Genomic DNA, 18871 nt, shown 5'->3' with positions numbered 1-18871 from the left:
CACTCCATTAGTGAGGCTGTAAGGAGTGATTGAGGAGCGCGCTCTCCTCTTTAATCTGTGGAAGTAATTTCATGTTTGTCTGAAACAGAAGATGAAAGACCGGGTGTAGGGGTGGAGCCCAGTGGAGCCCCATCTGCCTGTCCACCGTGTTGCTGGGATTCGGAGAGAATCAGAGCTGGGTACCCACCGCTGGCGGGTCAGAAGTGAGAGGGGGCACATCCAGATTGAGCCACCAATCTGGATCCTGTCCACTGCCCAAGTAGCCACCAATACAGCACAGCCTAAGGGGTCTGGGGAGACCCAAAGGCCCAGTCCTTCATCTGCTTGTCCCAGCCTGGGAAGTCTCTGCTTTCCTTTGTCTGGGACTCTCAAGGGGCCACACACACTTTAAACCACCACTACAAAGATACAGTTTCTTTGGCCTTGAGGCCTCCAAGCTCTGTTGTATAGCACCGCAAGGTTAAGTTCAGAGCATCAACTGACAGAGCAGGCTCTGGGAAACGCCTGTCTCTCCTAACAGTAGCCCAGCAGTGCCACGGGAGCCCTGCTGGGGCTTTGATTTGGGAAAACAAACAGAAATGGCACCACGGGCCCTTCAGGTTCCCACCCCAGGCCCAATTTAAGTAGCAAACTAGCTTAACTGTTGTGATGGAGGGAGACTGGCCCAACAATGGCCCTCAACAGTCTGTCTGTCTGTCTGTCTGCTCACCCCCTGTGCTGCTTTTCTCACTGCAAGCGTGTTCTTGTAAAAACGATTAGATTGCAATTTGTATAACGTGGTGACCCCCAAATTCAGACATTTCACCCCTTTTCTCTAGAAAGAATGTTAAGAATGCTTCTCGGCCTCTCACTGTAGGGGGTAAAGGGGGGTGGCATGTGTAGAGACTTGGCTGTCCCACAACTTGTGTGGGAACAGGGCTGCTGCTCAGAGCCCCAGGGCCAAGACAGGAGCAAGAACTGGGCTTGTCACTATAGAGAGCCAGACAAAAAGTCCCTTCCCTTCCAACTCTTACAGACAAAGCGTAGGCCTCCAGGAGCTGCTGAGGGCTGGAGACCTCCACACCCTAGCCTCCTGAGCCTGACTCCAATAACTCTCTCCACCCAGGAATGATAGAGATGGGGCAGCCTGCAGGGCGAGCCCGAGGAATGAGACAGGCTGAGGAGGATTGCTGAAGGGGCCTGTTCCCGTGGCACAGCCTCTAGTACTGTGCAGGAAGAAGCAAGCTGCGTGGGACCGTATCCCTGAGGAGTCTCAAAAGAGAAATCAGGTGTCCTGGGCCTGGCTCACCTGCTGAGCAGAAGGAGGAAGCAAAGTGAGATAATGCACTGCCATCAGCCGCAATGGTCCAGCTGACAGGCATTCCCCTGCCCCTCCAGCCTGAACCTTACAGTCTAAACACTATGCTCTACTTCATTCTCAGCCCAGACCTTACAACTCTGGCCCACATACTTACCACAAGCCTCTTGTACTAGAGTATTCTGAGGCTTCCAGCCCACAGTGACGCACGCTGTGACTCTCACACCATCTTTCAGCTACTTTTAACATTCTGGTGCTGATGGGACTCCCTGGAGTCCCCATACACGTACATCCTCATCCCCCTAAGTGTCAAGCCACCTCATCTGGCATGTGCTACTCTCAACCTTAACAGTAGTTTTGAAAGACTGAAGTATGACAAGCAGTTTATCTCTTCTCTCCCAGGGCAAATGGCCTGTAAGTTAAATCAGACCCAGGGGCACTAAAGAACAGTCACCTCCCCTCTTCTCTCCTCCCTTAACCATTAACCAAGCACCTTCTACAGGCCAGGTATTGTGCTTTAACAGAAACCACAGGGAGATGTGAGCTGCACTATGGAGGAGCCACTGTCCAGTGAGGGAGAGAAGTCTAAATTTATACTCAGCTAACAATACAGAGAAAAGAGAACGTTCTATAAGGTAAATAGACATTTTTCAGGAAGGAGAATGAGTGATTCTTTAGGTAGTGATGGGATTGTGATGGATAGCAATGACAAGGTGATGAGGCTGGCCATCTGATTTGGCTAGAGGCTTGGCAATGTGAGGGAACACATGGCAGTCTCCGGCATCCAGCCCTCTGAAACCTGTGGATGTACACACATCCCTAATGTCATGAAGCACTGTGAGGCTTTGGGGCAGAGTAGAAGTCTCAGATTAGCCTCTGATTGGGAATAAAGAAGCCAAAGCTACAGAGGAAATACCTTCAAGTCACATACCAAGAAGACAGAACCCAGGATCCAGGCTGAGCTGCAAAGCCAGCCTGGTGGTAACCTAATGGAAATGGCTGTAGAGGTCTCATGGTGAAGGAGTAGCTGCTACCTCCGTAGAAGCTCACATAGTTGAGTCCCTGTGTCTGGAAGGCCTACACTGAGTACTTCACACCTACTGTCATGTGGTCCTTATAATAGGCCTCTCCCCGACCCCTTTGGTTTTTTGAGACAGAGTTTCTCTGTGGAGCCCTGGCTATCCTGGAACTCGCTCTGTAGACCAGGCTGTCCTTGAACTCAGAGATCCTCCTGCCTCTGCCTCCTGAGTGCTGGGATTAAAGTGTGCACCACCATGCCCAGCTTAACTCCGTGTTCTTTTAGGCCTCCAAGTCTACCACTTTTCCCTTAACAGCGGAGCGCCAGTTCTGTGTCTTGGTCTCTCACTGTCATGTGTGGGTAAGTGGGCCCTGCCACATGTCAGGAGACCTGTGACTTGCCCCTGTGGGAATGGGAGGGTCAAGTTGGTTGCAAGCCCCGGCCCTGCCCTAGCAGATACAAGGTCCACCTTCAGGTCCTCACTTGTACTCTGCAGGCCTGTCTACCTCTCAGGTGCCTAAGGGGCTGGTCCTCTAATAAGAGAATCAAGGGAACAACCCCCCCTCCAAAAAAAAATATTTTTTTTAAGCATTTCTTGGCAAGGTTGTGCTTATGGAAGTCAAGGAGCAATTTAAAGGAATCCGTTCTCTCCTCCCGTACAGGTTCTGGGGATCAAGCTCAAGTCATCAGGATCAGTGACAGTACCTTTGCCCACTGAGCCACCTGGCCCAGATTTCAAACCTAACAGTGCAGATGTGGGGATGATGTTGAAATATATCGTCCCTGCTACGTCAGGAGGAGGAGGCGGCACACAGTGTCTGTCACATGTATGTGTGTGAGCATGCCTCCCCTCCAGCACCCACCACAGCACACGTGTTCAGACACAATGGCTCAAAGGCCAGGCAGCCGGGCAGCCCACTTTGTACTGCTAACAAGGCGACGTAATTACAGGAAAGGGCAGCCGGGCAGATAAAAGGATACAAAATTTCAACATCTGTTGCCATAAAGGGATAAGGAGAAGTGAAACGCAAAGTATCAGTTTGGTGTCAGCAGGCAGAGAGCCGATTTCAAAGAGTTCAGGAGGACAGGACAAGAAAGCAAAAGCAAAGGGGGAGAAAGAATAAGAAATTACAGGGTTCCTTAAAGAAGGAAAGAAAAAAGAGAAGGAAAAAGCTGTCAGTAATACTTTCAAAGGAGAAGGCAGGTACTTTCAAGAGGGGCAGTCCCCATAATCACCCTGACTGAAGGCCAGGCCCTGCACGGGGCGGGGGAGAGGAAGGCCAGGGGAGACAGCCACATCTGAGTGGAATGGGGCACGGACGATGTCCTCAGCACAGCAGCCTGTGATGACCACTGTTTCCATCTCCATCCATGTGCCCTGCCATTCGGTGGTTAGCAAATGCCATATATCCATATCCTGTGCTCGGCGCAAGGCAAAGTTACATTCCCAGCATACCTGGGGCTTATTACAGGTAGCCCTTACAAGTCTGCTTACTCAGTACTCAATGGAAGAGGCAGCTTTGTGAGGGGCACTTCTAGTGCTGACACAGAAGTCTCCTGAGGCAGAGATTGGCTCCAGGCATGGGGTTGCCCTGAGCAAAGCCTACATACGTGGGAAACCCATTCTGCCCTTTCCCTGGCTAAGAAGAGATTCAGCAGCTTCAAGACAGAAATGAAAGCATAACAGAGAACAGGGATGACCCTGGCCTTAGGGACAGAGAGAGAAGGATTTTTGTACAGGGCCATGTGACCACATACCTGCAAGGTGGCAGTACCCAGAGGGCTTAATGCCTTAGGAACAGTGACATCACCTGCTTCCCTACTGCACAGTTCCCAGGATGGCTTAGGGCCAATGGTTGGACCCCCTGTGACAAGCTTCAGGTCTGGAGTTACAGGCTTCTCCACCCTGTAGCTTACCTGTCCCCAGTCATAGGGGACCCAAAGCGCTCTTCTCTTAGTGGCCAATGCTAGATCCAGCCAGCTCAAATGCCCCTTGGTAGAAAATGCCAATCCCATAGCAACAGCAGGCTCATGGTGGTGGCGGTGATGTCAGAGCATTCAGATCTGCTAGGCCTTCCAGAAGCTGGGAGGTGTTTGCCACACAGTCAACGTCTGGTACCCCTAGGGACTAGCCAAGTGCCTTGTTGAAATGCAGACAGAAGACACGGAGTACACTTTGATTCCTCCAGGCTTCAAGCTAAGGACTAGGAGGGCTTTGTCACAGTTCCTCAGAACCTGACAAGACTACTTCAGGGCTTGGCTGTCACTAGGAGTTGTTGGCACTTGAGAATGGAACACAGGGTCTGAAGACCATCAACTGTCAGAAACTGGGTCCTAGGCACCTTGCAGCTTCCTCACTGGGAGTCCCCTCTCCTCGGGCTTAACTTACAGTGCTGCTCCACCAGAGAAAAAGGCTGCAAGCGAAAAGGACATAGGACAGGCAAGCTCCAGCCAGCCCTTCCTCACCCCTCTTCCCTGCTTAGCCCCTGAGTACCCTGAAAGGGCTCTCCGGGCAATCTAAGCTCGGCTCAGTATGGGCTGCTTTGGATGGGTACCTGAGAGATGAATGTGGCAATAGCTCTAAAGATGGCAGAGCCTATGCCCAGTGGGACAGCTGCACCTGGTGGATGTCCCAGCCCCCACCATCACCTAAGGGTAGCCCAAATGCTGAGAGCCCCCATCCCCACCCCCGCCAAGTCAGCACACACATAAAAGAAAATCCACGCCATGCTCAGGTTTCGGCAATGACAGGTTAAAAGCAAAGCATCCAGCCAGTCCCGCATTCCGCCCAGCCAGCGTCCTGCCGGCAATACCACTCTACCTTGCAGATTGCCTGTCAGTCAGGCTTTGGTGTTATTGAAAGATCAAACTTGGTCCTGCCTGTTCATTACCTTAATCCTGTTTTCTACATGGCTTTATTATCTGCTTGGGCTTCTTTAGGAAAGACAGTTCCAGAGTTGTCCTGACCATCCATTTCCTCCCACCAGGGAACCTCCTCACCCCCGGCCCTGCTCAGTTCTCCAAGCTGTGCACAGTCCTGGATACAGGACAGATGTTTGCACGAGGTCTGGTTCTTTCCCTGAGTGATGAGGCTAGAGAGGGCAATGGCAGATGATACCTAGGGTGGCCCTGTCACATGCAGAGCCCAGAAGCTGGCCAGAGAACACAGTGACAATAACTCATTTGGTTCCAGTACAACCCAAGGCCTTAGTTGTCTTGTGCCCATTCTTATTTGGGTTCATTTTGAGTTCAGAAAAGGGTTAGTGTTTGGGGTTGACAAGGTCTAGGGATTTCATAGCATGACATTCAAAGGGTCAGTCCTTTGGAACTCATCCTGCAGGATCCTAAGTCCCCTCCATGGCAACCATAGGCAGCTCAAAGATTATCTAACCTTTGTTTGTTTGTTTGTTTGTTTTGTTGAGACAGGGACTCTCTATGTAGCCCTGGCTGTCCTGGAACTTACAATATAAACCAGGCTGGCTTCAAACTCAGAGATCTACCGGCCTCAACCTCCCAAATGCAGGGATTAAAAGACATGCAACACCATGCCCACAGATCATCTAACCTTTGAGATTCTGCTAAGCCATGGTGGTGTAGCCAGCCCACCCTCCCTGTGCTGGGCCGAGGGGATGGTACATGAGCCCCAACTGTATAACTAACTGAAACAAACTGCTGGCACAAATGCTCATCCCTGGACCGGAGCCGCACTGGCAAAACCCTTCTGCGCTGTGAGGCCGGCAGATTCCTCTCTCACTACTGGTGGTGGCCACGGGTTTCCTGGGGCTTGAGAGGTCAGGTCTCCACAAACTGTTCGGTACTGTGGGAGACGGCAAAGGATGCAGGGGTCGGCAGCGGGGGCATTTTTCACAGTTATTTAATCATAACTACTTCTGGTAGTTGGGAACAATGGGTTCGCATTTTTCAGTCCCCAATGTGGAAAGCAAAGTATAGAGAGGCCCAAGATGAAGCTGGTTCTGGAGTAGGAGCCTGTCAGGCCACACAGCCAGGCCGCCCTCAGCTCCTGCTGTTTCCAGCACATAGCCCCATGAGAGAGGGCTCCTCCTGCCTCACCCTTAATCTCAAAGGGGAAGGACTGGGGTCAGTCTACAGAATAAATTCATGAGAACAAATTCTACAACATGCAAGATGCCAACAGCCTCAGGCCATGAGACCACAGGAGCCCTAAAAGTTTTAGCTAAGCTGGCAATGGGTGGCCAGCCAGGCAGTGGTGGCACACGCCTTTAATCCCAGCACTCGGGAAGCAGAGCCAGGTGGGCCTCTGTGAGTTCAAGGCCAGCCTGGTCTACAGAGCAAGATCCAGGAAAGGCACCAAAACTACAGAGAGAAACCCTGTCTGGAAAAACCAACAACAACAAAAAGTTGGCAGTGGGTGATGTAACCACCAACTGCATTAACCAAAGTAAACAGATTTTTATGTGTGGTGTTTTACCTGCATTTATGTCTGCGCACCACATGCATAGCTGATGTCTTCAGAAGCCGGAAGAGGGGGTCAGATCCCCTGGAACTGGAATAACAGATGGTTGGGAGCCACCATGTGGGTACTGGGAATTGAACCCAGATCCTTTGGAAAAGCAGCCAGTGCTCTTAACTACTGAGCCATCTCTCCAGCCCCACAAAAGTAGATCTAGAGTAGGAAGGTGAGACCCATCTCACTTGAGACCACACTTGGACTGGTGAGTGCTCAGAGGGACTGACTCAGAAAGTTGAAGGTAAAAATGGTCCTGCAACCAGTGTGAGGCCAACTCTGTAGGCACCACTGACCCACTGCTCATGTTCTCTCCTGTTAACCAAACCCCAATTCTGAAACACCTGCCTTTCTCTCTGCCAGCACCAATATGACCTCGAGGGCCTTCTTTTTCCCAGGCCACCATTTTAGTTCCTCAAAGCTAGCCAGAAAGGAAACGTAGATTGGAGAGATTCTGAGCATCCTATACCTGTGCTCAGATGGTCATCAGAATGTAGAAGAAAATATGTCCAGTTAAGCATCTTGTGTTGAGAAATCCCCTGGAGAGACTAGCTGTGGGGCATATGCTCCAGAAAGGAGGCATGTGGCTTCTCCCTTCCTCCCTAGGGAGGGGGAGAGACAGAGCTGGAGCAACCGAGGGAAGAGACTGCCAAGCATCAGCCTCCCTCTGGCCATCTAGGCTAGCTGAAGAATCTCAGATGTGACACAGCTGAGACAGGAAAAATCAGTCATTTACTGGATCAAATTTTAAGTTTGAGGGCTGGAGAGAGAGTTCAATTATTAAGAAGATTGGCTGCTCTTCCAAAGAACGCAGATTCTGTTCCCAGCAGCCACACAGCAGCTCACAACTGTCTGTAACTCCAGTTCCAGGGGACCCGACACCCTCTTGTGGCCTCTGGAGGCACCAAGTGCACACCTGGTGCACAGACAAACACATGTAGACAAAACATGTACACATAAATTTGTTCTGCAGAAGACATTAAATTAAAAGGACAAAAAGACGGGCTGGAGAGATGGCTCAAAGGTTAAGAGCACTGACTGTTCTTCCAGAGGTCCTGAGTTCAATTCCCAGCATCCACATGGTGGCTCACAACCATCTATAATGAGATCTGGTGCTCCCTTCTGGCCTGCAGGGATACACACCGACAGAACACTGTATACATAATAAATATTAAAAAAAAAAAAAGGACAAAAAGACAAGGTCCAGATAAGGAGAAGATATTTGTCAATTTGACAATATTTGTAATATTTGACAAAGGACTAATGTCTAGACTATATAAAGCTCAAAGGTCAACAGTAGAAAAGCAATGTAATGGACCATGGACATGAGCTAGCATTCTGTAAACACGATATACAGATGGCAGAATGAGCATATGAACACATGTTCAACATCATTAGCTATCAGAGAAAACCAAGTTAAAATCATAGTGTCATACTTACTAGAACAGCAAAATAAAAACAGTGGCGATATCAAAACACCGGTCAAGATGTAGAGAAAACCAAACTACCTTGTACCCTACTGGTAGAAATACAAAATGATAAAGATGTGCTGAAAAAAGTTTGGTAAGTGAAAAGGCTAAACATACACTTATTAAAACAATCCACGCAACTGACACGCTTGGCATTTACCCCAGAGAAATGAAAATGTGTGCCCACATAAGAACTATTCATAAATGGTCATAGTAACTTTATTTGCAGTAGTCAAAATTTGAAAACAACTCATATGTCCCTTAATAGGTGAATGTTCTTCAAGAGGGAAAGAAACTTGGGTGCATCTAAACATGGGCTACTATATTACTCAGTAATAAAAAGGAATGAGATACTGATATATACAACATGTCTATAGGTCTCGTAGCAATATGTTGAGTTTTCTTTAAAAACAAAACAAAACACTTTGTTGTTGGTTTGTTTGTTTTGAGGCAGAGTCTCACTGTGTAGCCTTGGCAGGCTGGCCTTGAACCCATAAAGATCTGCCTGCCTCTGCCTCTCTAGTACTGGGATTAAAGGTATGTGCCACCGTGCCTGAGATTTAAAAGCTATTCTTAAAAGGTAACCCAGTAGGGGCTGGAGAGATGGCCCAGCGGTTGAGAGCACTAATTGTTCTTCCAGAGGACCCTGGTTCAATTCCCAGCACCCACATGGCAGCTCACAACTGTCTGTAACTCCAGTTCCAGGGGATCTGATGCCTTCTTCTGGATTCTGCAGGTACTGTATGCACATGCTGCACAGACATGCATGCATGCAGGGTATACACATAATTTTTTAAAAAGGTAACATACGGTTCCATTTATATCATATCTTCAAAATAACAGAATCAGAGGCAGAGAGCATCTAAGTGGTTGTGGGGAGTTAGAGGAGACCAGGCACAACTATGAAGGGTGTATGAGGGGAATCCATATCCTGACTATGGCTGTAGGTACACTGGTCAGAAGAAAGGCTTATGGAATGTACCAATGTCAATTTCCTGCTGTTGATATACTATTTATAGAAGATGTTATACAAGTACCCTCTGTTCTATTTTGTAACTTCTTTTTTTTTTTTTAAAGATTTATTTATTTATTATGTATGCAGTGTTCTGCCTGCACATATCCCTGCAGGCCAGAAGAGGGCACCAGATCTCATTGCAGATGGTTGTGAGCCACCATGTGGTTGCTGGGAATTGAACTCAGGACCTTTGGAGGAGCAGCCAGTGCCCTTAACCTCTGAGCCATCTCTCCAGCCCCTATTTTGTAACTTCTAATGAATATAGAATTATTTCAAAATAAAAGTTTTTGGTTAAAAAAATGACAAAACCAAGCCAGCAGTGGTGGCACACACTTTTAATGCCAGCATTCAGGAAGCAGTTGGATCTCTGTGAGTTCGAGGCCAGCCTGGTCTACAGAGTGAGTTCCAAGGAAGGCAAAGCTCCACAGAGAAACCCTGTCTTGAAAAAAAAAAGACAAAAACCAAAATGGCTGACAGTCAATGAGAATGTGCTAAGCTTGCCCGCTGGAGCACTGTGAAGAAAACCTGGTTGTGATTTAATTGTTCTATACAGTTATTTTTATAGGTTCTGTAGGCCACCTTTGAAAATTTTTATGTTATAAAACCCCCCCTCTGAAGACAGATTGCATAGTCAGACACTCTTCAGAAGCTATATGAAATCCAAGAAGTTACCATCAATTCTACATGAAATTACTCACCTGGTACAGGTATTCCAACTGTCCCTCAAGCTAACCTCAAATGACTCCCAGGAAAGGCGCTGCTGCTGCCAGTGGGTGGTGGGGTGTGGTTTCTCGCTGGCCTCCTCCGGTGTGGTACCACCACGGGCTAACTGGGACAGCTAACTAGCTCTTGTTTTGTCTCCCAGCTGCCCTACCCCGGCCCCACTGAATGCCGCTGTGGGTTTAGGAATGGCTTACCTGTTGAGGTCCCAGATTCTCAGAGGTGAGAAGTGCCCACAACAAGCTGTTCCTGTCACAAAAGAGCTGCCAAACAAAAGGAGAACCAGTTAGAGCTGGCTTGTCAGAACTTGCGGTGGAAATGGCTACACATTAGAAATGCAGGGCTCTTTTCCCAGGGATCATGGGGTTAAGCCAGAAAAAGAAACACTGAGAGAGAATGAGGAAGTGCCACAGAAGTTTGGAAAAGACAACTTGGTAGGTGTATGGAGAGGGGTGCAACCACCCAAGTCTGACTAGGGCCCTCCAGTTTCAACCACAGATGAGCTTGCTGTCTGGACTGGGACCACATGACCTCTGGCCACAGTAGCAGCAGACCTCTGGAAGGGCAGTCCTGAGCCCAAGGCAGTGAGTGAGCTTATTAAAGATAGAGCTATAGGAGACTCGAGAGCTGTAAGGTCTCCCGGGAACATCCTACTGGGACTGACAAGTGGTACCCCAATCAACTGGAGACATTCCAGAAGGGTTTAAGACTTGGGAAACCAGGCGTGGTGGCTCCCATAATCCCAGCACTCGGAGGCAGAGGCAGACAGATCTAAGTTCAAGGCCAGAACTCAGGCTGGTCTATAGAGAGACTCTCTCTCTCTCTCTCTCTCTCTCTCTCTCTCTCTCTCTCTCTCTCTCACACACACACACACACACACACACACACACACACACACACACACACACCACACCACACCACACCACACCACACCCAAATAATTGGAAGACTCTGGAAAAGTTGTACAAACACAGGGCAAATAGGAAAAGTGAGCACATCCCCAATGAGTCTATTGTAGCTTTCAGGGAGCAGGAACAAGTAGCCAGGCCTGCTGGGGAACGAGCTAGGCGTCAGGAGGAGTCTCTAAGGGCACTGTAACCCTGCCGACAGGCAGATGAGAAGGAAGGCACTCGCTCTCTGCAGTCTCAGAGCACTCAGCATGGGCAGTCTGCATGGTTTCATGCAGTGGAGCCAGGAGCACCCTGGGAAGAAGGGTGGGTGTGATGAACCACTGTTCTAGGACGAGAACGTGAACATGTGAGCTAGAGCAGACCTCTGGCAGGTCATCTGACACGGGTGGGAGGGGAAGCCTTAAGAAACCTAAAGTTGCCAGGTGGTGACAGCGCACACCTTTAATCCCAGCACTCTGGTAGGTAGAAATAGGCAGATCCTTGTGAGTTCAAGGCCAGCCTGGTCTACAGAGCAAGTTCCAGGACAGCTAGGGCTTCACAGAGAAACCCTGTCTTGAAAAACAAAACAAATGTTGTGGAATATTAATTTAAGATGTGTTACATTTGTTTATTATGTGGAACATCTGTTTAATGAGGCAAAGACGTGTTGCATTCTTTTATGTTGCAGTTGTTTAACTCTGTGAAGGTGTCACTGTGTCTGTCTAAAACACCTGATGGTCTAATAAAGAGCTGAATGGCCAATAGCAAGGCAGGAGAAAGGATAGGCAGGGCTGGCAGGCAGAGAGAATAAATAGGAGGAGAAATGTGGACAAAAGATGAAGGAATGAGAGAGGAAGAGGACGCTAGGGGCCAGCCACCCAGTCACCCAGTCAGCCACAGAGTAAGAGTGAAAGTAAGATATACAGAGGAAGAGAAAGGTAAAAGCCCAGAGGCAAGAAAAGTTGGCAAGAAGTAAGTCAAGCTAAGGCTAGGCATTCCTAAGTAATAAGTCTCTGTGTGTATTTATTTGGGAGCTAGGTGGCGGGCACCCCAAAAGAATAAAAAAGGTAAAACAACCAACTACAAACAAACAAAGAAAAGAAACCTCATGTCAATCAGTAATTAAAAGCACTGGCTGGGGCGGAGATGGGCAGGTCCCTACATGTTCTGCACAGGGAAAGACTGTATACACTAATGATATAGTAACCATGGAGGCAAGCAGCCCATTGGCCTCCACTGCCCGGCACCTGTGCTTTCTGTACCCAACATGTCAGTGGGAGGTGGAGTTCTACAGAGAAGGTTCTGGAAAAGGCGGTGGCTTGGGCAATGCAGCAGGTGAGGAGCTACCTGCCAGCTGCTGATGAGGGAAATGTCTGGGCAGGAGTTGGCCAAGTTTACTATCAAAACGGTAGACTAGTGCCCACCCGTCATCTCCAACTGGAACAAGGCCAAATAAGAGACCCTGGGGTTCTCAAGCCTCAAGCCAAGGTTTCCTCCAGGAACAGGACAGCACCCCAACTTCCTCCTGATCTACAGTACTGCCAGCAGCCATTCTACTGTGAAGTGGTAGTGCCACACAGCCTCTCCTGCCAAGCCTCAAGTGGTTCCTAGCCTGGGCAGCAGCCACTGGACACCAAGGAACCACACTACAGAGTCAGGAGGTGCCACCCTCGCCTTGCTCCTCCCGCATTTTCTCTTTAGGGTAACCCATTAATAACTGGTAAAGCCAATTACCTTGGCCTGGAAACATAATAGCTACTTGGAAATCACTGGAGCAGGCAATTGGGCTCTCCAGACTTTTGAGGAGTTGGGGCCAGGTGAAGGGCGCCAGCACAGACACAGACATCTCTTAAGGAAGTCTCTCTAGGCCTCTTGCCCACAGGCCTAAATTAGCTTCAAGGTAAATCAATAGCGAGGCGGGGGAGGAGCCTGGAAGTTAATCCCTGCCACTCCTGCAGCCCTGACCTCCCAGCAGGTGGGGTAGGGGCAGGGGTGAAGGGGGGGGATGCAAACCCTTCCCAAGGGACTCCTGTCCTCTGCCTGGCCCATTCACTCCTGGCCCTGACCATCTGCCACCAAGAAGAGGGCCCCTCACCTCTTTAATTGTCTATAAAAGACACCTATAAACGTTTCTTTCCAAAAGCTGTCCTTTCCCTTAGCCTAGGTGCTGTGAAGCTCCCATGTCTTTCTGGCCCTTAGGAGGGCCTGAGAGTTGAATCACATAAACACTATGTGAGACTGCAAACAGCTTCATCAGCTGGAGACCTTCCCAATCCAAGGGACTGCCTGGGTGTCCAGGAATCAAGCCAGCTACAGATACAGGGGTCCCTCGCCCCTGGAGCTCCTCCCCACTGCTGTGAGACGCTTCCTGCCTGCCCTCTCCCCAGTGCCTATGGTTGTTAGGAAGAACGTGGCAAAAGCAGACCAGCCACGTTTGAAGGCAGATGGTAGTAACAGTTGAGCCTGGCCGGTCCAGACAGGGCTGCCAATACTCAGCACCGTCTAGATAGAATGCTCTGAACGGGCAATGGGGTGGGGTTATGCCTACTGGCAGCTTTACCCCCCAGTTCTCTAAGCTCCACAGTCCTTGCTCCCAAAAGTAAACCCTGTCCTGATCTCTTGCCTGCTTGGGGTCAGCCTGGTGTCTGTGCTGGATTTGCTCTGTATTTTTCTCTATGCTGGGTCCTATGCCAACCAAGCCTGTTAGAGTTCTCATCAATGAAATGAAACACATGCATTCCTTCCATGGTTCCTCCTAATAGACTGCCCACATGTACTCCCATGTCTAGTACAGGGCCTAGCCCAAAGGGCATTCAATACAGATCCATGAAACTGACCAGAAAGCCCCCCCCCCCAAGAGTTCAAAGCCAACAGGGTTGGAGAAGCCAATCATACAGCCAGTGAAATTGGTCCTTCTGCTTCTTATATTTTTGATTATGAGCCTAGCCTTTAACGGCTAAGCCATCTCTCCAGCCCAGTCCTTCTGCTTCTTAAAGGCATATTCCTCAAATCACCAAAGACTCAAACCTGAAGAGCAACATATGACAGTTATCCACTGATGGGGAAGTAACAAGTCCCTCAGAGTCCATAAGCTATACTTTTTCTTTTTAACAACAAAGCCCTTGCCAGAAGTTAGCCTAAAATTTCCCGTCTTTTCTCAGCCCTTCTGACCCTACCTCAGGCAAGCCTGGTATCACGCAAGCCATAAGGTCCAAAGTGGACACAGAAGCCATCCAATCTAGAAAGACACTAGGAGAGTTAGGGGTCCTGCTGCAAGACGAAGAATAGAAGGTTAAGAAAATTCAGAACAATGGAGAGTAAGAAGGGACTTCCCCTGGAGCTGGAGTTACATGCAGGTGTAAGTTGTCCATCATGGGGGCTGGGAACCAAACCCCAGTCCTCTGCAAAAGCACCAAGTGCTCTTAACCACTGAGTCATCTTTCCAGCCCCTTTATTTTGCTCTGCTTTGGCTGACCAGGAACTCACTAGGAAGCTCAGGGTCCTCCTGTTTCTGACTCCTAAGTGCTGGGATTACAGGACCACACACCTGCCGCCTACTGTGCATTTACTGAAGATGGGACTTGACCCTGTAAAGATTTGGGTATTGATTAGGGGACAGTACTGGATGCAATCCCTCACAGACACGGGAATGACTGTCATTCACTTACTATTTGTTTAGAGACAGGGTCTTTGTATATGGCCCAGACTAGCCTTGACCTCTCAGTCCTCCTCCCTCAGCCTCCCAAGTGTAAGATCACCAGCATGCAGCACCATACCAAGCAACTGTAGTTGACTGAGCCCTACTATGTACAAGGTGCTGAGCAAGCATTTTACTAGCATTTTCCCACAACTAGGAACCCCAGGGAGGTAATGAAACTTGCCTCTTAATCACCTGAGCAGCAAGTAGTAGGATTAGAATTGACCCTCTTAATTCTAGAAGCCATTATATCACCCCTCACCTCACAAACTTGCATGTGAGCTGTTTCGAGTTTGTTTGGGTTAGCAGACGTAGTACAATGTCTGCCTGAAGTCCCCAAAGTTCCTGAATGATCGAGTGACTGAATCAGCAAGCTGAACAAATGATTCTACCTGGAGAAGACAAGCCTGGCCCGAGACAGGCAGCAGCAGCAGCAGCAGCAGCAGCAAAGTGTTCTGCTCAGCAGCTGTGCCCCGGGGAGGGCCGGAGCCACCCAGCTGGCCTAGGCCCCACAGCCTGAGCCCAGGCTGACACGCTTTGGCAAGGGAGGCCCCCAGAGCTGTCACATCACTCAGCAGCATGCCCATCAAGTGTATTCAGTTCTCCTCAACCCGCACTGGCATTTTAATTACTGTTGGGTAAACTAATTTGTACAAATGAAGGCCAGGCTGCCTAATAGAATATGCAAGCTCTCTGACCTCTGACGGGCCCTGACACAAGATACAAAGGAAGCCGAGGAAGGCTTTTTATCTGAGCCTTATTACTCTCTATTACTCCAATTAGTCAGGCTCCAGTGCTCCTAATTGGAGGAAAAATTGCAATTAAATCAATTTTTGATGGGCTGCAAGTGGGTTCCTGAACCGCCCTGCTTGTGAAACACTGATATTATAGCAGCAAAGGTCACAGGCCTCATCGGCACCTGGGCCCCACCCCGATTTCCCTTGGCCCCCCTCCTTAAATACTTCAAGGAAACCCCTGCCCCTCCAATGGCTCGGCCAGTAAGGGTGAGAAGGAGGGAGTCATTAGAACATGTCAGGTCTCATTGCTTTGTTACCATCTGCCAACCTCCACCACTGACATCATTCTGGCATGTAAGTCCCAGAGCATGAATACAGCGCGAAGGTCACATAAACTCACTCAGCGAGGGCAAGCAGTAGCTGTGGTGACAGCATTGTATGGACATGACAGCGAGATGGTCATGGGAGGTCAACACAAGTCAAGAAGGGGAAGACGGAGGCGGGCACTAGGTGAAAGAGGTGCCCGAGATGTAGTCAACAGGGCACCGGGCAACAAGGAGGAAAAGAAACAGATGGATTTGGGAACGGAAGAGAGGGAGAGAGAAATTTTCTCTCTTGAGCACACAAGCCCACCTTACAGCTAGGGCAACATCCACTGCTGGATGTCTGTCACGTCCACACGGTGGTTGGGGCACACTGACAGGCCTACTGTCCAGAGGAGCTCCTCTAGGAGGGGAGGGAGGCAGTGTTCAAAGAACAAAGTACAACTTGGTTCATCCGACTAAAGGAAGTAGAACGAACAGGCCTATCTGAAGCTTCAGTAAAATATAAGTTCAGTTTCATACAGAAACTAGAACAACTACCTCAAAAAGAGAGTGAAGACAGAAAACATCAATTCACAAGTTCAGCCAATGTGGGCTAGCAAGACGGCTGTGCACTCCTGACGACCTGCGTTCCATCCCTGGAACCCACTAAAGTCTAGATGCAATGACACACGGCTCTAATGCCAGCACTCCTATGACCAGAGAATCAATCACCAGGATTTGGGGGACCAGTGTGAAGCACACAGGACAGAATAATAGAGACCCTGATGAACAAGGTAGGAGGAGAGCACTGACTCCCCATGTTGTCCTCCAACCCTACATGGGCGCCATGACGTTTGCACACTTCTGCACACATAATAACAACAACAACAGTTTTAAAAAGAGGTTTAACGAACTCCATGGATGGTTGGTTAATTGGAAAAGGATGTCTTGCCTTAAAGGAGTCAAGACCAAAAATGTGAGCTAAACATGATATTCCCAAAGAATATACGTAGAAAAAGAGAAAAAGTAGGGTACAAACAGCATTATTATACATATTAAAAAGTAATAACCTGAACATTAAAAAGGGCGAGAGTAAGAGAAGACACACTGCAGTGCTAACGAGTCTGTGCTTGGGCAGTACAGCAACAGGCAATTCTTCTTTCCTAAGTTTCCTTTGCTCTTCAGATTCTTTTTTTTCCCCCTGGAGCTGAGGACCGAACCCAGGGCCTTGCAAAGCACTCTACCACTGAGCTAAATCTCCAACCCCACTTTTCAGATATTTTTAACAAGTGTTACTTCTTTTTTTCAGAGCTGAGGACCGAACCCAGGGCCTTGTGCTTGCTCTACCACTGAGCTAAATCCTCAGCCCCAAGTGTTACTTTTAAAAGAGGAAAGCACAGCCAAGGGTGGACGCTTACCTTTAATTCCAGCGCTTGGGAGGCAGAGGCAAGCAGATCTCTGTGAGTTCGAGGCCAGCCTGGTCTAGGTAGCGAGTTCTAGGATAGTCAGGGCTACATGGTGAGGCCCTGCCTCATAAATGAACAAACAAACAAACAAATAAAATAAGGAGAAAACACATTAGCTTTTGTAAGAAACAAATAACATCTAGATGCTCCTGTCCAAGCTTCATGGCCGAAAGCAGGTGGACCTAGTAGTGAGCTGCCTGCTAGAGTCAGCGTCTGTAACAGCTGAAGCATCAGGCCTGATCAATACCCAAGGTCAAGCAAGAAAGCCCTAGAGAGATGGGCGGGGTGGTGCACACCCTTAATCCCAGCACTTGGGAGGCAGAGCCAGGCAGATCTCTGTGAGTTCGAGGCCAGTCTGGTCTACAGAGCGAGATCCAGGACAGGCACCAAAACTACACGGAGAAACCCTGTCTCGAAAAAGCAAAACAACAACCAAACCAAACCAAACCCAAACAGGTCAGGTGTAGAGTGACTCCATCAGCCTCTTCTTTCAACTTGGCCCTTGCTAGCAGGAGGCAAAACTGATGCCCACAGCTGCAGAGGTCTGGAATACCTTGTCCCAGTCACCCTTGCAGTGATACACATCTCTCTAATCATGCACATCAGGGCAGGATGGTGTCTAGAAGGCCAAGCCTAGATAAAGTGGCCCTCTCATTTCTGGGTCATCTTGGTTGTATTTAACCTCTTGGAAACCAATTCTAGAATGGTTTGACTGTCTCCAAAGGGGTCATGTGTTGAAATTTCAATCTCCACTGTTAGGTATTAGGAGAGTAGAAAATCCAAATATAGTATTTAGATGAGGAACCTTTGAAAAAACATCAGGATTAGGTCATTAATGTGGAGCCCCCATGATGGAATTCTGAAGGCTTCATATGGCAAGAAAAAGAGAGAGAGGGAGAAGACAAGCAGGAATGGGAGATGGAGGAAGGGAGAAAGGGAGAAAAAAGAGAGGGAAAAAGAGAAAGGAACACAAAGGCACACCCACATGTTTCTGGTCTCTCGCTATGTGCTACATGCACTGCCTCAGAACTCTGCCATCAGGAAGGCCATAATCAAACATGGCCTCAACCCTGGAGCTCCAAAAAACCTGAATCCAAACAGACCTCTTCTCCTTATGGAGCTATCACAGGTGAGCTAGTTCCTAACAGTGAAAGACAGACAAGCAAACCTAATTTATCCTTCTGTAAACTAGAAATAATAAGACAACAAACTCTTTGGAATAAACATCCACAAATGTTATTGTGATACCCTAGGAGTAACCAATGGAAAATGTTACATTTAGTAACATTCAATGCATTCACAAAAGAATATGAAAACTACAGAATATTTAAGGACAAGCCTAACCAAAAAAAAAAAGACAGAAAATGAGCAAGAACAAAAACCTATATAAGACTTTACTGATGCAAAAGAGTTGATTGTGTAAGCAGAGAAATGGATCATGTTCCCAGACAGAAAATGTCAAGCTGTCTTAAAATGCCCATTTTCATTATTAATGTATAAATGCGATATAGTCCTATCGAAACAATATTATTACTTCATCTGGAAGAGGAACTAAATGCATAAGAATAACAAAAATATTTGGAAAAGGATTACAGTTTAGAGCAAGTGCACGTGACCCTATACAATGCAAAACTGTGATTTGCAGATGTACCAAATTATAGGATGCTTGCTGCTTGCTTCAAATAGAGCAAATACAGGCCAGCTTTATTCAATACAAAAGGGGAGGGTCCATAGTTGACTGATGGGACTTTTAAATAGCCCACTTATTTTG

General features: G+C 48.4%; 1 protein-coding gene across 3 annotated transcripts in view; it reads right to left on the bottom strand.

The window, feature by feature from the left end:
• Positions 1 to 18871, bottom strand: part of Fbxw4 (F-box and WD repeat domain containing 4) — an 86341-nt gene that overhangs the window by 3125 nt on the left and 64345 nt on the right. For 2 of the 3 annotated variants that reach the window (XM_052712335.1, XM_052712334.1), the window contains exon 6: positions 10203 to 10268. In XM_052712335.1, the coding sequence (XP_052568295.1) occupies positions 10203 to 10268 (66 nt within the window). Of the gene's footprint in view, positions 1 to 85; positions 8321 to 10202; positions 10269 to 18871 lie in introns of those variants that run through there. The other variant, XM_052712337.1, reaches the window with a different exon arrangement.

The sequence above is a fragment of the Peromyscus californicus genome, unplaced genomic scaffold, assembly GCF_007827085.1.
Source record: "Peromyscus californicus insignis strain IS unplaced genomic scaffold, ASM782708v3 Scaffold_4__1_contigs__length_199733344, whole genome shotgun sequence".
NCBI classification, from domain to species: domain Eukaryota; kingdom Metazoa; phylum Chordata; class Mammalia; order Rodentia; family Cricetidae; genus Peromyscus; species Peromyscus californicus.
The sequence above is the reverse complement of the archived record's forward strand: the minus strand, read 5'-3'. Positions and strand labels throughout refer to the sequence as shown.